The 23,250-nt window shown below is 36.1% G+C and overlaps 2 protein-coding genes across 2 annotated transcripts; both read left to right on the top strand.

Moving 5' to 3' along the window:
* Nucleotides 1-6: 6 nt before the first annotated feature.
* Nucleotides 7-7,520, top strand: LOC107870494 (receptor-like protein 15). Its single transcript, XM_016717033.2, has 10 exons — nt 7-539; nt 622-699; nt 834-980; nt 1,534-2,642; nt 3,490-3,919; nt 4,397-4,537; nt 4,628-4,708; nt 4,821-4,961; nt 5,059-5,148; nt 5,268-7,520. The coding sequence occupies exons 1-10, from the start codon at nt 479-481 to the stop codon at nt 7,442-7,444; spliced, it is 4,455 nt and encodes a 1,484-aa protein (XP_016572519.2). The 5' UTR covers nt 7-478; the 3' UTR covers nt 7,445-7,520.
* A 1,462-nt stretch (nt 7,521-8,982) lies between these two features.
* On the top strand, nt 8,983-14,683 carry LOC107870493 (receptor-like protein 15). The gene is made up of 6 exons (XM_016717032.2): nt 8,983-9,507; nt 9,949-10,128; nt 10,209-10,298; nt 10,386-10,463; nt 11,695-11,841; nt 12,461-14,683. Exons 1-6 carry the CDS (start codon nt 9,090-9,092, stop codon nt 14,626-14,628), a joined length of 3,081 nt encoding a protein of 1,026 aa, XP_016572518.1. The 5' UTR covers nt 8,983-9,089; the 3' UTR covers nt 14,629-14,683.
* Nucleotides 14,684-23,250: the final 8,567 nt, after the last annotated feature.

A 23,250-nucleotide genomic window follows, 5' to 3' on the forward strand; every position in this document is an offset into this window, starting at 1 on the left:
TAAAACAAAAAGAATGCCATATAAAATGAAACAGAGGGAGTACTACATACCTACAAATAGGAAGTATGATCACAAGTTCAACTTCCAAAGTTTAATTATAGACTGGTTTTAGAATGTTAATTTCAAAGTACAATCTATTTAACTCTCGAAAACTCACTGTCACAAAATTTAGCACGTCCATTTTAATTTTCTTGCTAATTTGGTAAACAGGTTTCGAGAAACTAAGACGACTGAGAAAACTGAAAGTACTTGATTTGTCAGGGACAGTTTCAATCACAGCATCTTTCAGCCTATTAGTCAACTTTCATCTCTCAGGTCGTTGAACCTCTCTCGTAACTTCATTGGATCACGTTCCGGCATATGGTTCACACACAACAAAACTGGATCAGGTTCTAGCATATGGTTTGCTTCTTTGCCTGTTATATTCTAATTAATCCATTCCCTTAACATTTCTGAGAGATTGTCAGGGTTAGACAAGATGGAAATCCTAGATTTGAGCTATAACAATCTAGATCTTGAAAACGTTTTCTCTACTCTACGTAAGTAAACATGCAATTTTCTTGAAAATCCCTTACTTTTTCTCAGTAGCTTCCTAACATAATTATTATGATTCCTGGACAGAGATAAATACATCTAAGATGGTATTGAAGAAGCTCGATATAAGGTACAATCAGTTCCAGAGTTTTCTACCAAATGAAGGTACATATATTTCTGGAAGGTTCTTCATTCAGTTGATTTTTATCTCATCCCAGTCTTGCTGCATAGATATATCTAATTGGTACTCCATCGAAAGCACATGTTGATGATTCTTATATGTTTCTTTTGCATGTAAGAATTGGGAGCTTTAAGAAATATAGAGTACTTACTGTTGGATGGGAACATATTGGATGAGAACTTTCTCAGGAGCAGTGGTGTAATGTCATCCCTTAAAGTATTATCGGTAGCTCAATGCGGCCTCAATGGAACCCTACCTCTTCAAGGTAATTTCATACATAGCATCCACATAATTATCCTTTATACAACTAAGGATGTTGTCATTTTCTCATTTAATGCATGAAGTGTTGATTATTTTCTTTGAAGAGTTTTCAGGGAGATTAGTATATTTCATGAAATGTTTTTACAAGAACTGAAAAAGGGCAGCCCGGTGCACTAAAGCTACCGCTATGCATGGTGTCCAGGGAAGGGCTCCACCACAAGGTGTATTGTACGCAACCTTACCTTGCATTTCTGCTTTGAGAAGAGCTTCTTTTCAAAATTTGAGCAAATGATGTATGTTTAGGTCAAGTGCATGCTCTGCTTAGACTGATCCACAAATATTATGAAGAATTAAAATTAGCAGTTTAAAATCTAAGCACTCGATTAAGAGAAGATGTAAGTCTACGATGAAATTCTGGCTTAGTCGACTATCTCTTATTTTTCCTACTTAGACTTTTCATCTCTTGAGTTACTGTGGGGGTTTGTGTATTTCCTATAGTATCTTTATAACAACAAAATAGAACATGTATAACAATTATCTACTTGTTCAATTTATAGGCTTGTGTGATCTCAAATATCTTGAAGAACTAGGTCTCAGCTACAACAAATTCACTGGAAAACTCCCTCCATTTCTTGGAAACTTAACATTTTTACGGGTAGTTGATCTCACTGACAATCATTTTACTGGAAACATTGCCTCATCCCCACTTTCAAATCTCTTGTCCCTTGAATACCTCTTGTTAGCAAACAACAACTTTGAAATATCAATTTCATTTGAGTCATTTGCTAACCATTCCAAACTTAAGTTTGTCTTTGCTGACAAAAACTCGGTAATTGGACAAACATCTTCCAACAGATGGATACCAAAATTTCAATTGGAAGCCTCGACTTTATCCAACTGCTCTCAAATACCAAGTTTCCTTCATTATCAACTTCATTTAAAACTTCTTATTCTCTCGAAATGCAACATTGGTGGAGACTTTCCAAATTGGTTATTAGAAAACAATTCTAGACTTGGAGACGTTCACCTGGATGGAAATGCATTCACTGGATCTCTTCAATTACCGTTCCTTCCTAATCTGGAAGTTTTGGATATCTCAAACAACAAGATTCAAGGAGAACTACCCCCTAACATTGGGTCCATCTTACCGAATCTCGTTGTGTTAATAATGTCCAACAATATTATTGAAGGCTTGTTCCCGTCAAGTTTTGGTGACATGGAATACCTTACCTGCTTGGATTTGTCATACAATAAGTTAAAAGGGAAGCTTCCGATAGGATTGGCTCGTAAAGGATCCAAGTTAATTTTTCTGAGATTGTCTAATAACATGTTGAAAGGGGAAATATTTCCAGTTTCAGGTAACATCAACAATTTCCAATATTTATACTTGGATGGGAACAACTTCTCCGGCCCAATTCCGCAGGCGTTAGTCACTGCTCCCTTACAAGCGTTGGACTTAAGTTACAATAACTTGTCAGGAAATATACCAGCGTGGCTTGGTAATAGCTCCTCCATACAATCCCTTGCATTGTACAGAAACCATCTAAAGGGTCATATTCCACCTGATTACTGCAGACTTGAGGGACTTGAGGAGTTAGACCTCTCTGAAAACAACCTTGTTGGCGTGATTCCATCATGTTTCAGTGCTTTCCGAGACTTAAAACAATAAAAATGTGTCATATATTTATGGAACAGACAAATTGCCAAAATTCTTCAAGTGCAATTAGTGTGTTGAAAGAAATGTATACTTCATGTATATGGTCCACTGAAGTTAGTGCTAAAGACTTTGTAGCTCCTAAACTAGCTCAATTTTTTGACATTAGCACACATATTTTATTTTTTTTTCAAAAAAAGGTAGCTAAGCAATTAAATTTTGTTGACGAAACTTCCATACAAGTGACCCTAGAGGGGAAATTTTCCCTTTCAAATGAGGACCTCAAGTCAAGACAATGATGGAGTTTTTCCCATTTAAATAATTTTTTTGAGTTTTGTTTATAATAGCTAATCAAGATCTAATTATCAAATGCCAATATACATATATAACAGCATCTCACTACAGTAGCCATGAAACTTTTAGACAAACACTATTGTTGTAACGAGGTTTGACTGTATTAGATAATAGCAAAATTAGTAACACAAGAAGAAGACATTAAAATGATAAAATAAAGAAGCTGCAAGGACATAACAAGAAAAGTAGTAGTAGAAAATTTCACTCCAGTCTACATCAATTATTACACTAAAATTTTCTTCATGAGAAAGGTTATATATAGTTTCTCTCTAATAATTAAACAATCCACAAGAATCTAATGATCTTCAATATCCACTAGGAATATATAGGTGGACCTAAGTAGATGGTATTTGTGCAAAGAAAGTGTTTTTTTCTCTCTTTTTGATGACCATGGTGTTCGGGCCAGGTTGCGCGTACCTTGACTAATTCCAGAAGGTTACCTGCTACCTCTCACTAGTACAAGTAACAGGCAAGCTTTCTCTTCTTACATAGTCTGGCATTGTAGGTTAAGAAGCAGAATATGACTAATTGCAAGATAGTATATTTGTGGTTGTTGATTTTGTTCATGGCAAATGGATGGTGTTGTTGTTATTGTTGTTGGAAAGAAGAAAGGACAGCTCTATTGCAACTCAAAGCAAACATAAAATACAGTACAAGCAACGAGGACTATTTGTCATCGTGGGGGGCTAATGAAACCTCGGATTGTTGTCGATGGGACGGAATTGTTTGCAGCAACACCACCAGAAGAGTCATAGAGTTATCCATTGCTGTCAAGAAAATTAGTAAAGAAGAACAACTTAGTACTCTTTATGGTACATATACTGATGATATTTTAAGGAACTGGCTTTTTAATGCATCTTTATTTGTTCCCTTCAAAAATCTCAAAGCTCTACTCCTCCCCGGACGTTCATTAGCCGGTTGGGTGAAGAATGAAGGTTCGTTTTCTCTATATACACTCCCTCCGTTTAATGTTATATGGTGGCGTTTGACTAGGCATGTGAAAAAAAGGGAATGATTTTTGGCACACACCAAAGGTATCTTAAAGCTTGTCGTCGTAAACATGTTATGATGATTCTTTTGTTAAAAGAGCATGTCATTAAAAGTAAAAATGAGAAATTTAGAAGTTACGAGTTTCCAAATATAAAAAAGTGTCGTACTTTTTTAAACGGACTAAAACAGAAAGAATATCATAAAAAAAATGAAAGAGAGGGAGTATTACATATCTGAAAAATGGTTCTACCAATCCACATAGGAAGTATGATCACAATAACTTGAAATATGACTTCCAACCTTAACTATATACTGGTTGGCGAATGCTAACTTCAAAGTATAATCTATTTGACTCTCGAAAGCTTGACTCTGTCACATGATTTAACATGTCCATTTTAATTTTCTTGCTAATTTGGTAACAGGTTTTGAGAATCTGAGGCGACTGAGAAAACTGGAAGTACTTGATTTGTCTCGGAACCACTTCAATCGCAGCATCTTTGAGTCTATTAGTCAACTTTCATCCCTCAAGTCATTGTACCTCGCAGACAATAATATTGGATCAGGTTCCAACTTCATATTTGCTCCTTTGAACTATTTAGTCTCTCCTTCAGAACAAAAATTGTGAAACCGAATTAGTTTCCTTTATATTTTAGGTTCTGGAAGATTGTCAGGGTTAAACAAGCTGGAAATCCTAGATTTGAGCTCCAACAATCTAGAGGATGAAAATTTTCTCGGTAGCTTCCTAACGTAACTGGATATAGAATGTTGAATTCAAAGTTTATTCTATCTGACTCTCAAAAAGTTAACTGTTAGTACATTTTAAGTTTCTTGTTGATTTGGTTACAGGTTCTGAGAAACTGAGACATTTGAGGAAAATAGAAAGCCTTGATTTATCATGGAACGGCTTTAACCGCAGCATCTTTCAGTCTCTTAATCAGTTTTCATCTCTCACGTCATTGAATCTCGCAAACAACAAAGTTGCATCAGGTTCCAACGTGTGGTTTCCTTTGCTTGCCCCTTTGAACAACTTGTCTTCTTACAAGAACGAGAATATGCTAACTAATTCATTTCCATAACGTTTCAGGTCCAGAGAGATTGTCAGGGTTAGATAAGCTGGAAATCTTGGATTTGAGCAATAATGCACTTGATGATGAAAATGGGTTCGCTGCTTTAGGTAATTAAATGTATATCATAACCTACAATAAAATTCTGGTATATACAGTCTATTATATGTTTTCTGTGTAACAATAACATAAAACTTGTATTAAAATTATCTACTTGTTCATTTTATAGGCTTGTGTGATCTAAAGTATCTTGAAGAACTAAGTCTCAGCAGAAACAAATTCACTGGGAGACTCCCTGCATGTCTTGGAAATTTAACATTTCTTCGGGTAATTGATCTCACTCTAAATTGGTTTACTGGAAACATTGCCTCATCGCCACTTTCACGTCTCTTGTCCCTTGAATACCTCTTGATAGCAAACAACAACTTTGAAATACCAATTTCATTCGAGTCATTTGCAAACCATTCAAAACTTAAGTTTATCTTTGCTGATGAGAACTCTGTAATTGGAGAAACTTCTTCCAATAGATCGATACCCAAATTTCAATTGGAAGCCTTGACTTTATCCAACTGCTCTCAAATACCAAGTTTCCTTCATTATCAACATCATTTAAGACTTCTTGGTCTATCGAGATGCAACATTGGTGGAGACTTTCCAAATTGGTTATTAGAAAACAACTCTAGACTTGGAGAAGTTCACTTGGATGGAAATGCATTCACTGGATCTCTTCAATTGCCATTCCGTCCTAAGATGAGAGCTTTTGATATCTCAAACAACAAGATTCAAGGAGAACTACCCACAAACATTGGGTCCATCTTCCCGAATCTCTTTGTGTCAATAATGTTCAACAATATGCTTGAAGGCTTGTTGCCTTCAAGTTTTGCTGACATGAAAAACCTTGCATGCTTGGATTTGTCATACAATAAGTTAAAAGGACAGATTCCGATTAGATTGGGCCGTAAAGGATCCAAGATATATGTTCTGAAATTGTCGAATAATTTGTTGGAAGGGGAAATATTTCCAGTTTTAGCTAACATCAGCAATTTGCAATATTTGTACTTGGATGGGAACAACTTCTCCGGCCCAATTCCGCAGGCGTTAGTCACTGCTCCTTTTCTAAGCATACTGGATTTAAGTGACAATAACTTTTCAGGAAACATACCATCGTGTCTTGGTAATATCTCCTCCTTAAGATCCCTTGCATTGTCCAGAAACCATCTAATGGGTCATATTCCACCTGATTACTGCAGACTTGAACAACTTGAGGTGTTAGACCTCTCTGAAAACAACCTTGTTGGCGTGATTCCATCATGTTTCAGTGCTTTCCAATACTTAAAACATGTACATTTGAGCAAAAACAATTTACAAGGAGAATTCAACATGTTCTCAAACAGCTCATATTTACAGCTGTTAGATCTAGGAGACAACAATTTCAGTGGTTCCATTCCAAAATGGTTGGGCAGTACTTCTGATATAACCATCTTACTACTGAGAGGAAATCGTCTTCAAGGCACCATACCTCCACTGTTATGTCATGCAAGGTGCTTAAGAATGCTGGATATTTCTCACAATAATCTTTCTGGACCTATACCTCATTGCTTGGCAAACATAACACAACAAGCATGGAATACAATAATATCCGAATACCTATCATCATTTGGATATGAAGTTGAGATGTTTGTAGGAGACGCTGTGATAGACGAAGAATTTTTAGCTGAGTCCTCCTCCATGAATATGTTTCTAGATTACAATGCATGGGTTAGAGCAGAGTTTACGACCAAATATAATACCTATTCATATAAAGGTCTCATGGCGGATTATATGTGTGGAATTGATCTTTCTTACAACGAGTTAAGTGGTGAAATACCCAAGGAACTCGGTAATCTTACCGAGATTCATGCATTAAACTTGTCACATAACCACCTTACTGGAGCAATACCATCAGAATTCTCAAATCTCCAGAATATCGAGAGTTTGGATCTGTCATACAACAACTTGACTGGGAGTATTCCCACTCAACTTCTAAAGTTGACAACTCTAGCAGTTTTTACCGTGTCACATAATAATCTAACAGGAAGGACTCCACAGCGTTCTTCGCAGTTTGCAACTTTTACTGAAAGCAGTTATGAGGGAAATCCGTTTCTTTGTGGTCTTCCATTGAACATCAGTTGCACAGAGGCTAAAGAGATTCCAATATACCCCCCAGCACCAAATTATTGCGAAGATGATGCGTCTTTCTTAGATATGGAGGCCTTCTATATTTCCTTTCTTGTGGCATATGCAAATGTGGTGGTTGCAGTGGTTGTAGTCCTCTGGGTAAATCCTTACTGGAGAAATGTTTGGTTCTATTTTGTCGAGTCTTTCATGTATTCATGTTACTGTTTGTTTGTCTCCAAATGTAGATGACCTCGAATATTAAGGTCACTTTAATTACGTAGCATTTCATTATAGCAAATCGTATGTGTGAGTTGTTCTTAGTTCCTACCTAGTCCATTTATTCTAGCTGGTGTTGTGTCGATTTGATTGCATCTTCTTCAATACTTGTCACATTAATTCAGTATTAACCATCAGATGAATGATCTGTATGTACACACTAAAGAAAGATTGAAACATTGTTACATTAACATAACTAAAACTTCTACTTTTAACAGTGAAGTGACAATTTTACTGACTATAAAAATAAAGTCACTTTGATGGGTAAAGTTTTGCCATTACAGTGGGTAAAACAAGTAAGATGTAATTTTTAAGCGCTTACAGACATTCAACAATAATTGAATCAACAGTTTTAGACCAGAATCTTGAGTATATTACAAGTATCACATATAAAAGTTACATGGAATATAACGACATAATAGCATGTCGTAGAAGGAGATTACAGGTGGAGCCAACGACCCATCAAAACTAATCGATCTACAACTACATCCCTAAAGGAAGTTAAACGGAGTGTGACAGCGAGATGCCAACAGAATGATTTGTACTTTGATCTTGTTTTCATTGGGATAAAAGTTAATTAGTCAACAACTAGTTTTGCTTCTACTTTGAGCAGTTTCAATATGAATTATGATGATTTTTGGTCTCTCCATCAATATGACTTCTACTGGTCCATCTATGCCTGAGAAAACCTGAAAAGATTCAACCGCGATTAAACAAGTAAAAGAAGTGACTGTACGAGAAATCAAACTCCTTTAACTAGTTACAATTTGAATAGAAAAAAGAAATAGCCATACAAAGATCACTTGTGTTTTATTACCTATCTACTGTGAAAATGACTATATAAGATAAATATTGGGACAATAAAGTCCAAAAAATGTATATTCAGCTCATATTTAATGTAGTCCACAGTTACCACTTGTCGGTTTCAAACATGTCACGTTTTTATGGTATAAAATCATAAAAGTAAAATGAGAAGTTTAAAGTTAAATTATTTTGAAATATAAAAATGTGTCATTTTTTAAGAAACATGCAAATTGCCAAAATTCTTTAGTGCAATTATATATGGTCCACTGAAATAAATGCTAAAGACTTAATAGCTCCCAAACTAGCTGAATTTTTTTGACTTAGCACACATAAAGTATAAATAAATTAAATGAAGGAAGAATAAAGTGGCTAAGGAAGTAAATTTTGTTCACTAGTTAAGCACAATAATATCAAAATATACTCCCTCGATTTTAATTTGTTTGTCTTGTTTTCCTTTTTAATCTATTTCAAAAAGAAGACTGTTCTTTTTAGTGTAGCTCAAATTGTAAGCTATGTTTTGATGAAAATTAGAGAAAAATAAATGAATGGACTAATACAATATTAAATAAGAGTAAACTATAGAAACAGTAGAACAAGAAGTCAAACTAAAGAAAAAAATAAAGAAGCTGAAAGGGGCATAACAAGAAAAGTAGTTGTAGAAAATTCCACTCCCGTATACATCAATTATTGCACTATTCAATAGAGTACCTAATACCTCCCACCAGCACAAATAACGAGCAAGATTCTTTTCTTATATATATAGTGTTGTCAATATCCAGTGGCCTATGTAACTAGTGGATTGTAAGTAAAGAAGATGAATATGACTAATATCAAGAAAGTATATATATGGTTGTTGTTTTTGTTCATGGCAAATGGATGGTGGTGCTGCTATTGTTGTTGGAATGAAGAAAGGACTGCTCTATTGCAGCTCAAGGCAAACATAAAATACAGTACCAGCGACGACTATTTGTCATCGTGGGGGGCTAATGAAACCACGAATTGTTGTGGATGGGAGGGAATTGTTTGCAGCAACACAACCAGAAGAGTCATAGAGTTGTCTTTCGGTGTCAAGAAAATTAGTCAAGAAGAACAACTTAGTACTCTTAATGGTACATACACTGATAATATTTTGCGAAACTGGCTTTTTAATGCATCTTTGTTTGTTCCCTTCAAAAATCTCAAGGCATTGCTCCTACCTGGACATTCATTGGCCGGTTGGGTGAAGAATGAAGGTTTGTTTTCTCCATTTACGCTCCCTCCGTTTTATATTATATGGTGATGTTTCACTAGGCACGATGTTTTTCTTCAAGGAAAAAAGGAATGGATTTTTGGTACATGCCAAAGGTACCTTAAAGCTTGTGGTCGTAAACATGTTATGATGAATCTTTTGTTAAACGAGCATGCCATTAACAGTAAAATGAGAAATTTAAACTTAAAGAGTTTCCAAATATGAAAAGGTGTTGTAGTTACTTAGACGGACTTCATTTTGGAGAAATGGTTCTACCAATGCACATAGGAAGTATGATCGCAATAACTTGAAATATAACTTCCAGCCTTAACTATATACTGATTGACGAATGTTAACTTCGAAGTATAATCTATTTGTCTCTCGAAAACTTGACTCTGTCACATGATTTAACATGTCCATTTTAAGCTTGCTGATTTGGTAACAGGTTTCGAGAAACTGAGACGACTGAGAAAACTGGAAGTACTTGATTTGACAGGGAACAACTTCAATCGCAGCATCCTTGAGTCTGTTAGTCAACTTTCATCTCTCAAGTCATTGAACCTCTCACACAACCAAATTGGATCAGGTTCTGACATAGGGTTCGGATACAACAAACCTGGATCAGGTTCCAACATATGGTTCCCTCTATTTGCTTGTTTGAACTCGATAAGATATTCTACCTAGTCCATTTCCTCTGTACTTTAGGTTCTGAGAGATTGTCCGGGTTAGACAAGCTCGAAATCCTAGATTTGAGCAGTAACAATCTAGATCATGAACATGTTCTCTCAGTTCTAGGTAAGTAAACTTAGGCAGTATCCCTCTCAAAAAGCCTTCTTTTTCCTCGGTAGCTTCCTAACATGGTTATTACAAATTCCTGGACAGATCTAAATACATCTCGAATGGCATTGAAGAAGCTCGATCTAAGGTACAATAGATTCCAGAGTTTTATGCCAAATGAAGGTACATATAATTCTGGAAGATTCTTCTTTCAGTTGATTTTATTGTTTGTCAGTCTTTCTTGCTTTTTTTTTAATCAGGTAAATAACTTCATTAACCACAAGGCCAAAAAACGGACATATACAAGTGGTCTACCAAAAGGTAAAGAACCTACAAAAAGATATGGTTCTCTATGATTCTCTACAAAAGACATCCAATCTTCTATACATCCCAGAACTACATGAGCGCACCAAAAATAAACAAGGGACCGTAGACTACTCCTGAACTGCCCAAAACTCATTTCTATCTCTTCAAAATTCACCCTGCTTGCTACACGAAGTGGCTTTAATACCATTTGTAACGGCCCAACCCACTAATGACATTGTCCGCTCTGAGCCTAGACCCGCACAGCTTTAAAACGCGTTCCTAGAGTGAAAGGCCTATTTACTCGTATACCCAACATCGGGACTCTTTATCCTAAGTTTGGGTGTTACACCAAATGAACCACATTCCATGCCCTGCACTTTCTCCTACTTCTTCCACTTTTCCAGCAAAACAAAAGGTCCTTCACAAATTTAGGCATTACCCAAGCCCTACCAAATTAACTGAACATATCCCACCACAATCTCGTGGACAGACTACAATGTAGGAGAAGATAATCTACATCTTCACCAGCCTCCTTGCATAAGTAACACCAGCTGATGCATACAACCTTTCTTTTCCTATGGTTTTCTTCCGTCAAGATCACCCCTCTAGCAACTAACCAAGTGAAAAAACATACCTTACTTGGAACCTTAGGAATCAGTATCGCCTTTTCAGGAAAAGCCTCCTCAACCTCGCCCTCAGCTTTTCATAAAGCGGCTTGACAGAAAAATATACACATCTGTTCCCCAGCTTCCATCTCAGTCTTTCTTGATTTATAGATATAGATAATTGATACTCCATCAAAATCACAAGCTTAAAAGAACTGACATCAAAATTCATTACAACTCCACAAGTCTCAATTTGGACTAACAAAATGTTAGAAATCATACATTTACATGCAAAGATGTTGTTTTATATGTACCAATTAACATGAGTAGTTACTCTCATTTTCAACGTCTTGGTTAAACAAATGTTGTTCCACCATTTTAGGCGTCATTTGCAGGTTATTATCACCATTTTAGTCAACGCATTTGCACTTCAAAAGTTTACTTTTGTAACACCTTTAACTATATGTTGATGATTCTTCTATTTTTCTTTTTTTGCACGAAAGATTTGGGGGCTTTAAGAAATATAGAGTATTTACTGTTGGATGGAAACACATTGGATGAGAACTTCCTCAGGAGCAGTGGTGTAATGTCATCCCTTAAAGTCTTATCGGTAGCTGAATGCAACCTCAATGGAACCCTACCACTTCAAGGTAATAACATTGCATCCACCAAATTAGTCTTTAAATTTCCATCGTTCTAGATGTTGCAGCATAGGAATGTTACATTAAGAATTTTAGTTCCATGGCACACTTTTTTATCTATTAGGAGTTCTATATTTTCAACTTTTGTGATATGTTTGAGCTATCTAAAATACTAAGCCACGAACTATGAACAACACATATGACAACTGTTTCTCAAACAAAGACATTTCAAAATGATTTTGAAAGTTCAGGTATGAAATTCAAACAATTAATAGTTGAGGTGTTACGCACACCTGATAGCTCAGGTACGAAATTCAAACAATTAATAGTTGAGGTGTTAGGCACACCTGATAGCTCAGGTATGAAACTCAAGAAACTGAGATACTAAAGGTGTGTTTTTCACCCTTCACTCTTCTAAAAAGACCAATTAATTAAAACCTAAACAATTGAACTTAAGAAGATGTTTATTATAGCCTACTATGTAATTCTTAGTGTACAACATTTTAAGTTTTCCTACTTGGCCTCTTATTTCTCACGTTAGCTGGTTGTTCTGGTTTGCGGGCTTCCTATATTTTCTGCATAAAGAAATAGAAAATGTATAAAAAAGTTCTGCTTGTTCATTTTACAGGCTTGTGTGATCTGAAATATCTTGAAGAACTAAGTCTTAGCAGAAACAGCTTCATCGGTACACTCCCTACATGCCTTGGAAACTTAACATATCTTCGGGTAATTGATCTCACTCAAAATCAGTTTACTGGAAACATTGCCTCATCTCCACTTTCATCTCTCTTTTCACTTGAATACCTCTTGATAGCAAACAACAACTTTGAAATACCAATTTCATTCGAGTCATTTGCTAACCATTCAAAACTTAAGTTTGTCATTGCCGACTACAACTCGGTAATTGTACATACTACTTCTAAAAGTTGGATCCCAAAGTTTCAATTGGAGGCCTTATCTTTATTCAACTGCTCTCAAATGCCAAACTTCCTTCATTATCAACATCACTTGAGACTTCTTCGTCTCTCGAGATGCAACATTGGAGGAGACTTTCCAAATTGGTTGTTAGAAAACAATTCTAGGCTTGGAGAAGTTTACTTGGATGGAAATGCATTCGCTGGATCTCTTCAATTGCCGTTCCTTCCTAATCTGAAAGCTTTGGATATCTCGAACAACAAGATTCGAGGGCCACTTCCTCCTAACATTGGATCCATTTTCCCAAATCTCGTGATATCAACAATGTCCAACAATATGCTTGAAGGCATGTTGCCTTCAAGTTTTGCCGACATGAAAAACCTTGAATGCTTGGATTTGTCATACAATAAGTTAAATGGAGAGCTTCCGATAGGATTGGCTCGTGAAGGATCCAAGTTATATCTTCTGAGATTGTCTAATAACATGTTGAAAGGGGAAATATTTCCAGTTTCAGGTAACATCAACAATTTCCAATATTTATACTTGGATGGGAACAACTTCTCCGGCCCAATTCCACAGAAGTTATCCACTACTCCCTTACAAACGTTGGACTTAAGTTACAATAACTTGTCAGGAAATATACCAGCATGGCTTGGTAATATCTCCTCCTTAACCTCCCTTGCATTGTCCAAAAACCATCTAAAGGGTCATATTCCACCTGATTACTGTAGACTTGAAAGACTGGAGGTGTTAGATCTCTCTGAAAACAACCTTGTCGGTGTGATTCCAGCCTGTTTCAGTGCTTTCCGAGAGTTAAAACGTGTTTATCTGAGCAAAAACAAGTTACAAGGGGAATTCAACATGTTCTCAAACTCATATTTAAAAGTGTTGGATCTAAGATATAACAACTTCAGTGGCTCTATTCCAAAATGGTTGGGCAGTCTTGGGATAACAACCTTACTTTTAAAAGGAAATCATCTTCAAGGCACCATTCCCACAGAATTGTGCCGTGCGAGTGAACTGAGAATTATGGATATTTCTCATAACAATCTCTCGGGACCTATTCCACGCTGCGTTGGGAACATAATGCAACAGGCCTTAATAATAGAACCATACCCATACAGTACATCATTTGGATATCCAGGATTCCAGATGTTTGGAGGAGATACGATGATAGATGTAGAATCCTCAATCAAGTCATCATCACCAATTATGTTTCTAAATAACTATGCATGGGTTGGAGCAGAGTTTATGACCAAACACAATACGTATTCCTATGAAGGTAGCATTGTTGATGATATGTCCGGAATCGATCTTTCTTGCAACCAATTAAGTGCCGAATTACCTAAGGAGCTCAGTAATCTTACCCAAATTCGTGCTCTAAACTTGTCACATAACCACATAACTGGAATGATACCATCAGAATTCTCAAATCTACAGAATATCGAGAGTTTGGATCTATCATACAACAACCTGATCGGAAGGATTCCCACTCAAATTCTAGAATTGACAACTCTAGCAGTGTTTAGCGTGGCACATAACAATTTAACAGGTAGGACTCCACAACGTGCTGCGCAGTTTGCAACATTTAATGAAAGCAGTTATGAGGGAAATCCATTTCTTTGTGGTCTTCCATTGCATATCAGTTGCACGGAGACTAAAGAGGTGCCGATATCACCTCTTGGATCTGATTGTTGTGAAGACGATACTGGCTTTCTAGATATAGAGTCGCTCTATATTTCCTTTCTTGTAGCGTATGTAAATGTGGTGCTCGTAACGGTTGTAGTCCTCTCATTAAACCCCTACTGGAGAAATATTTGGTTTTATTATGTTGAGTCTTTCATTTTTTCTTGTTACTACTTTTTTTCTTCAAAAATGTAAACCTTACATATTAAGATCACTTTCAATTAAATCATACACCTGAGTGCTGTTCTTATACCTTCTTGTTTCTTAATATACTACGCCGATGATTGCTGAGTTGCTAGTATCTGCTTTCATTAATACATATTCATAGATCAATTAGCAAACACAAATCTTTCCATACTAGCACACAACACATGATGTTTTGATGATCAAGGGTCATGTTTGTATTCCTAGAGTGAGTGTTTTGACCAGGATGATCATGGAGGAGGCTCACAGTTCTAGATAGTCTATCCATCCAGGAGCAACGAAGATATATTATGATTTGAAACAGCACTACTGTTGGTGTAAAATGAAAAAGGACATCGTGGAGACTTATGTCTTGGTGCTTGAATAAACAACGGGTGAAGTTTGACTTTCTTTCTCTAGTTGATTTTATTTGATCCTGAGTTGCAGAAGGTTGAGTTACAACTTGTGTAGGGGTAGGAACATTCTGTAGTTGTTGTTCTTGCTGAGTAACCCCTTGACTTCTATTTGATCTTCTTTAATATACCTTGGTTATGGACTGTCTAGGAGTGGGCACACTTGGTAGTATCTGCTCTTGCTGGTTAACTGAGTTAGGAACCCCTTGAGATAAGACATTTACAGGAATTTACAGAGGTGTCATAATATCACTTGCTACTGGATATTGATCTTCCAAAGGAAATATATGGTGAGGTGATTGAGGTTGCTTCTTGAACTCTTTAAAAGGAAATATCTCTTCCCTGAATGACACACCTCTACTCACAGAGAAGGTGTTAGCAGACATATCATATACCACATATCCTTTCTGTGTACTAGAATACCCCATCATGACACATGTCCTTGCTCTAGATATAAGCTTATCATGTTCATTCAATACTTTGGCATAGCAAAGACACCCCATTACTCTTAGATGATCACAGTTTGACTGTTTACCATAAAGTTTCTCTTAAGGACTTACAAACTGAATGACTGAACTAGGCAATCTATTGATGATATATACTGAAGTTAGAACACAATAGCCCCAGAACCTTATTGGAATTTCAGCTTGAAGCCTGATGGCTCTTGTCACCTCTAGGATGTGCCTGTGTTTTTTCTCAGCAACACTATTTTGCTGAGGAGAATATAAACATGTAGCTTGATGAATTATGGCATTTTCTTGGAACAATTTTTTACATACTGAGTTGACAAACTCAGTACCATTGTCAGTACTGACCACTTTGATGGTCTTCCCAAACTGAGTCTTGACATACACAAGAAAATGTTGTAGTAGAACACAAACATCAGATTTAAGCTTTAATAGAAATATCCAAGTAAACCTTGAAAAATCATCAACCACTGTTGCCATTTATAGTTGGTAGTTTGTAAGGTCCCCACACATCCATGTGCACAAGATCAAATGCCACGGCCCGAGCCGAGACCCTGGCCGTGACGAGTATCCTGAATCATGGAGGCCAGGGCGTCCTTCTACATTCTGGTAATCATGTACAATGCTCAAATAATAAAGAAAAGAATGCGAAAATAAAACAGACAGAATCATGGTCATGTACTGAATCTGTTCGACAATACGAAAACAAGTTTATCAACATCTAAACAACATCTTTCTCAGTCTGCGAAATCTCTACTACATAAGACATCAATAACTCGTCTGAATCTGGGACAAGGTCCCCGGTGGACCGAACCCAAAATAAATAGTAAATGTCTAAAAAGAGATATGCCTTCCGGAATAAAGAAGGCTTACCACTGCAGACCTTACTTCTGACTGAAATCTCTACGGCTTAGCAGGACCTCTAGACTGAGCCTCAGATCCTGAAAGGTAGGGGTCCAATACAATTGTACTGGTACACAGAGTAAATTCAAAATAATAATTTTTATTAAACATACGTGAGAGCAACTTAAAAACAGTTCATAAATATAAATATGATAAGAAAACTCATAGGCTTATTTAAAAAGACTCTGAGCAATTATCATAACTCTGTGACATACTCTTTATTTTACTTTTGCACTAGGTGGTATACCCTACAACTCTAAAATTTCATGGGCTATATGAAATCTGCCCTTAACTCGACAGCCAAGCCCCCAACCCAAGTTTGCCGCAAGGATCAGAGTCTCTGAATCTCAACTACGCCATAGGGCTGTCGCCAGCGTACAATAATAATATGCCCGTATCGGTAAAACACAATTTTAGGCTAAGAGTTACTTGAACTCAAGCCTTCTTCGGGTAACCACCTAACCCTCTTTAACTTTTAGCTCTTTAAACATGTTTTCTCTGAGAAATCAAGTCTGAAACTCTTACTCTGTTATGACATACATTTATATGGTATCGTTATACCATTGACTTGCAAGTCAAATCTTTAAGCCATAAAATCATATTATAATCTCTTCTTTTAAAAACATAAAATTCAAACCACCATATCATTCTGTAACACCCCGCTTTTCAGACTAGAAAAAATCATCATTTCGTTCACGTAAAGGTTCCAAAAACCATAAATCCAATGCAAGTTTAGTGTGTTAATAAATTATGTAGTGTGGAAACCTATTTGAGCATGAATTAAGATCATAGAGGTCCCCAAGCTCAAGGACAAGTTGAAAGTTTTCCTATCGTTCGAATTTTAGTGAGCGTTAAAACTTAGGTCAATTTCAATAGACTATTACTATTTGTATATATTGAATTAGAGTGCCTACTATATATCAAATGAAAGTTATTCTAATTATCTTTCCAACGGTACCAATTTTAGAAAAATCCGACACTCGAGAAAGAAGTTATGGCTTTGCAAAGTGGAGTGTGTCGTGCAGCATAAGGTGTGTGACGCACACCCTAACTTATGCCATAAGGTGTGCGACGCACAACCTAATGTGTGCAATAAAGAGTACTCCGCACAACCTATATTATGCGATAAGGTGTGCGTCGCATACATTATTACTCAAGTGACTTACACACTCCATTTTTGGGGCAAAATGGTCATTTTCCCACCCTTATTTAGCCATAAACATGAAATTCAGTCCCCAAATACCCTAAAATACACCTTCATTCATCAAAATTGCTCAAGAACTCTCCTTAGGGCTTTAAAATAAAAATCCAAGCAACTCAAGATTCAACCATGGGTTTTTGAAACTAATTGCATATTTGGAATCCCTAGAACGTAGGCTTCAAGAAGCACCTATCATCTTCGCATATAGAGGTACGTGGGGTTATCTCAAAAATCTCATGGGCTTAAAAAATTCATGTTTTCAAAATAGGAGTTTTGAAATTATGAATATGATTATGTTTTAAACGTTTTATGATATTGATTTGGTCTTTAGGCCTATTCCTGAAGTGATTTGATATATGATATACGTATATGCATGTATTTCGAAAAGATGTTAACTTGAGAGTATGAATTATATGAAAATCCCTCTCTTGATATGATTTTGTATTAAATCCTCATATGATGTGAATTGTTTGAAATCATCTTGACAAGCATGACATAAAGTATTTTGAAAATGGTTATGATTTTTGACTTGAAATGAGAGGGTTGTTATGTTGAAATGTTGCAAGTCGGGTATGACGATACCCTACAAAATAAGATATGTGATTGAATTAAATGGAGTTTGATGCATTGATTTTACATGAGATAGGTAGATGCCCGAAGAAGGCATTTGAGTGTAAGGGCTCATCATTGAAAACCGTGTTTGCCGACATGGGGATTTGGTACCAGGCTAAGTGATCTTATGTACTTGACTTTATGTCATTCCCAAATTGGGACTATGGTTAGGAGCCCAGGCTAAGTGATCTTGGGTACTACTATACTTTATTGGGTTGAGACACCCTGCTATGTGATCTTGTGTGTTTTCCCCTTACTTATACTCTAATCTCGGCGGCAACCCAGATTTGACAGTTGGTGTAAATTTTATATGTAGGGTATTCCACCTAGCTCAGCTGCATTACATTGTTGTTGAAAACTATTACATGATGCCCATGTGTTTTCAAATGATTTGATATGAAACTGCTTAATAATGGCTCTCACCTATATTTGGTAAAAATATTATGTTTTATTTTGATTTCTTTGCGTACCAGAACTTTTGTATTGACCCCCTTCCCTCCCAGGTTCGGAGGTACAGTCTAGGGGTCCAAAAAATCAGTAGATTCTCCAGACAGAATTGCAGAGTCGAGTGGTGATCCTTTTATCTTCCGGAAGGCCTAATGTCTGGTAGTTTAATTATTATTTAGTAGTTTTGGGTCTACTGGGGGCCTTGTCCCAGTTTTCAGATAGTTATTTATTTCAGTCATGTAATAGAGATTTCACAGACGTTTTTTAGATGTTGATTGAGATTATGGGACATTATTCCCCATTATTGTTTTCATATGATTCTTGACCATGTTTTCATTATATTGTGTATCTTCCACATTTCTTTTATCATGTAAGTCATGTGCGTGATTACCAGACAGATAGGGGTATTTCGGGCCTTTATGGTTCAGAATACTCGTCACGGCCAGGGCCCCAGTTCGGATCGTGACACATTCAAACAGTGTAAGAGAATTCATGTTTCAAAACACAAGTCAAAACCATGCAAATATGCTCATCTTTTCAACAATTCCAACAAGTGATGGTCAATTTCTCAAAACATTCCTGGAATTCCTTCTATAATTGCATTTAGTAATTAAATCATGAATATGTGCCCCCTCTCCAAATCTCAATCATTATAAAATTCATATAAAATAATAATGCTCTTGACTCATTCTTTAAATCATGAAATTTAGGAATTCATAACTTGCAAATCAAGTAGTAACACAATGGGAGAGGGGAGATTCAATAATTCACGCTCTCAGTTGATATTTCAAATCTTCAATCACATATACATACATATATACTAACAAAATCAGTTTCAGGAGAAGGCCTAAAGACCAAAGCAATAATATTATTTAAGAGTTCATAAAACACAATTATATTGTAAATTCCAAAACCCCTTTGAAACTCATGATTTCACCATGTTTAAATATTGTTGCAACGATTTAATAATAGCCGTATAGTTTTAGAAAAACCCCACGTACCTTAGATTACGTAGTTCGAAGAACAAAATCTGAATCTTGATTTGTTTTCATGGAATTCTTGACTTAAGAGCTTGATCTTGATTTTTGGAGAAGGGATTAAAGTTTTGATTTGAGAGGAAAATTGGATTATAGAGTGTATTATGCTTCTTGGGGCACAAATCTTATGTTATGGATGGACCTTGGGTGAGGTAGAGGTCCAGATTTCCCTTAAAAATGCTAAAGTAGAACCTGGAAATTAGGTGCGTGCGACAGAGCATGCGTTGCACGCTAATCCCGTGCAGCTACTGCCTCTCTTACAAAATTGGCTGTAACTTTTCTCTCGGGTATTGGATTTTTGGAAAATTAATATTGTTGGAAAGATAATTCAAATACCTTTCATTTGATATATAGTAGGCTCTCTAATCCGTTATATACAAGAAGTTATTATTGATGAAAGTTGACCCAAGTTTAAACATCCACTAAAACTTATTCGGTAGAAATGTTTTCAACCCGTCTTAAAGTTAGGAGATTTTTGTGCTCAATTCATATTCAAAGGTATTATAACACTATAGTATTGATCACCACACATATATAAACAAGGAATCATCTAGTTTTGGTCTATACATGTAGGAACGACGGTCTTGATTCTAGCCCAAAAGTACAGGGTGTTACATCAAAACAACATGTACTTTGACTGTTAGTAGACAGAAAAGGTAACCTAGTTTGTTTAGCACTAGGACAGATACTAAATTGCTTTATTCTATCTTCTATTACTGGAATTTCTTGAGTTATAACTCTTTTCAGCACACTGGTTGATGCATGTCCCAACCTTTGATGCCACAAATCCACTTCAGCTTGAGTTCTTTCCATAGTTGATTCACTAGATGCTTTAGTTGCTATTGCAACTTCTTTCCTTGAATAATCTGCAAGCAGATATAGACCTCCATCAAGATTATCAATCCCCCTCACCTTTCCAGTACAAAGATTCTGGAAAACACAAAAATCAGGAAAGAAATTCACTGAGCAATGCCATTCCTTAGTTACTTGTGTCACTGACAGAAGACTACATGTAAACTGCGGAATATGATAAACATCTGTGATGTTATTTCCTTATGATAAGCAACTAGTTCCCACATGATGTAGTTTCACCATTTGGTAGATATACCCCCTTTCATTTTTTCAACTCTGTAATGCTCTTGTTAAGCAACAACTCTGATTCCCCAACCATATGGATAGTAGCACGAGTATCTATAATCCATTTCTGTGAATCAAAAGAAGCTAAACAAGCAAAAATACCTGTACTTGTTACATTTGCAGAGTCACTAGGTGTGTTGATAGAATTGTTCTTGTTGATCATTTGCAAGATTCGCTCATATTGTTCCTTGGTAAATGCAACATTTCCCATCTGACTCAATTGCTCCAGTTGACTATTAGGCACTAGTGGTTGTCCTGCATCCTTAGTAAACCACTTTTGTAGAGACTTAGAATGAGAGCATTGACCTGCATACTACTCACAACCACTTTGATCCACTAGAAATTCATGATAACCCACAGGAACATTGTAAGCTGTGTTAGTCCCTTCATGTCTGAACTTCTTCTTAGCCTTGCAATCTTGAGGATAGCCAATTATCTTTCAACAGTTTTCCTTAGTATGCCCCTTGAGTTTGCAGAAATCACACTGCAGGGTGGAATTTTTCTTGAACTTCCGACTGTGGCTTCTACCTAGTCCATTTCTTGCATACATGGCTATCTCAAGTTTTTTAGCAGTAACTGCATGTAACACCTCACATTTTTGAGCTAGAAATCGAACCATCGTTCCTATGTACGTAAGATGTAATTCCATGGTTTATGCTTAGATTCATGTGTCATGATCTTTCCCATAGTATATGAAGTGATTATGAGGTGAAAAATGTTCATAGAAATAGGCAAGAGCAAAGTTGAGTTAAGAACCTTTCATTCATCCAAAATTGGATATTCAATTCTAAAAGGATCTTTTTTGAACGTGGATAACTCTTGATACATATAGAATTTTTCAGCTCAAGACCCACAAAATTTTAAATAATTGAATTAACTTTTCAACGATACCAATTTCTCCAAAATCCAAAAATCGAGCGAAAAGTTATGGCTTTTTTCGTGTGAGACAGTAAGCCGATGCGATCATTATGCATCGCGTCGAAATCGCATTGACATGAAACCAGATGCGGATATAAGGCTGTTTTACGCATTATTTCAGTTTCCAATGGGTCGAGGTGCACCGTGGTCATTTCTCCTTACCCAAAATCTGTCTATAACATGGAATTTTAGCCCCAAGAAGCCAAAATTACTTATTTTATCCTAATCCTCTCAAAATCCAAACCCTAATACTTTCCCTCAAGATCAAGAATCAAGATCTTAAGTTCAATATTTCAAGAAACAAATCAAGATCCGGGTTCCGCTCTTTCTCCTAAATAATCTAAGGTATGCTGTTGAAACGCTTGAACATAATTTAAAGTTTATCAATCAAGAATTTTAAAAAAGGGTTTTTGGAATCCATGTTTTAATTATGCATCATGAATGTTTTAATGACATTGTTGTTTTGGCCTTTAGGTCTTTCCCCCTTTAAATTAATTTATACGTATATGTATATGTATGAAAATTGAGATTTAAGATTTGTTTGAGAGCACAAATTATGAAATCCCTCTCTTGTGATGAATTTAAGTTTATGATCTTATTGTGAATGGTTTGAATTGCATGATTTATGGTTTGAAAATAGTCTTCTCAATATCATAGTATTTGAACATGATTTAGAGATGATGAGAGGGAGTTTCTTGATATAATTATGTTCTTGTGTTAAAGAGAAAGAATTGCATGTGATTGAGAACTTTGATATGACCACCTTGTATATTTGAAATGTTGAAAAAGAGAGTATCTTGCATGGTTTACATTAGTTTTAAGAAAGAGTTCTTTGAATTGATTTATTGATATGGTGGTCCCAAACCATATGTTTTGAAAAAAGAGATTATGATATGCTATTAATGGCTCAGAGATGCGACTTGCAAGTCAATGGTATGACAATACTATATAAATGTATGCTATAACAGAGCTAGAGTTTTTCAGAGTTTGATTTCAGTGAATGATATGTTTTAAAGAGTAAAAAAAATGGGCTTAAAGAGGGTTAGGTGGTTACCCGAAGAAGGCTTGAGTTCAAGTAACTCTTAGCCTAAAACCGTGTTTTGTCGATACGAGTATTATTATTATTGTATGCTGGTAACGATCCTGTGGCATAGTAGAAACAGAGACTCCGACCCTTGCGGCAAACTCGGGTTGGTGGTTTGGCGGCCGAGTTAATGACAGATTCCATATAGCCCAGGGAATTTCAGAGCTGTAGGGTATACCACTTAGGGCAGAAGTAAAACAAGGAGTATATCAAAGAGTTCGGATAATTGTTAAGAGTTTTTAAATATGCCCATGTGTTTTCTTATCATGTTTATATTTATGAACTATTTTTAAATTGCTCTCACCTATGTTGAATAAAAATTATTATTTTGGATTTTCTCTGCATACCAGTACAACTGTATCGACCCCCTACCTTCCAGGGTCTGAGGCTCAGTCTAGAGGTCCTGCTAATCCAT

Source organism: Capsicum annuum, chromosome 12 (genome assembly GCF_002878395.1).
Source record: "Capsicum annuum cultivar UCD-10X-F1 chromosome 12, UCD10Xv1.1, whole genome shotgun sequence".
Taxonomy (NCBI): domain Eukaryota; kingdom Viridiplantae; phylum Streptophyta; class Magnoliopsida; order Solanales; family Solanaceae; genus Capsicum; species Capsicum annuum.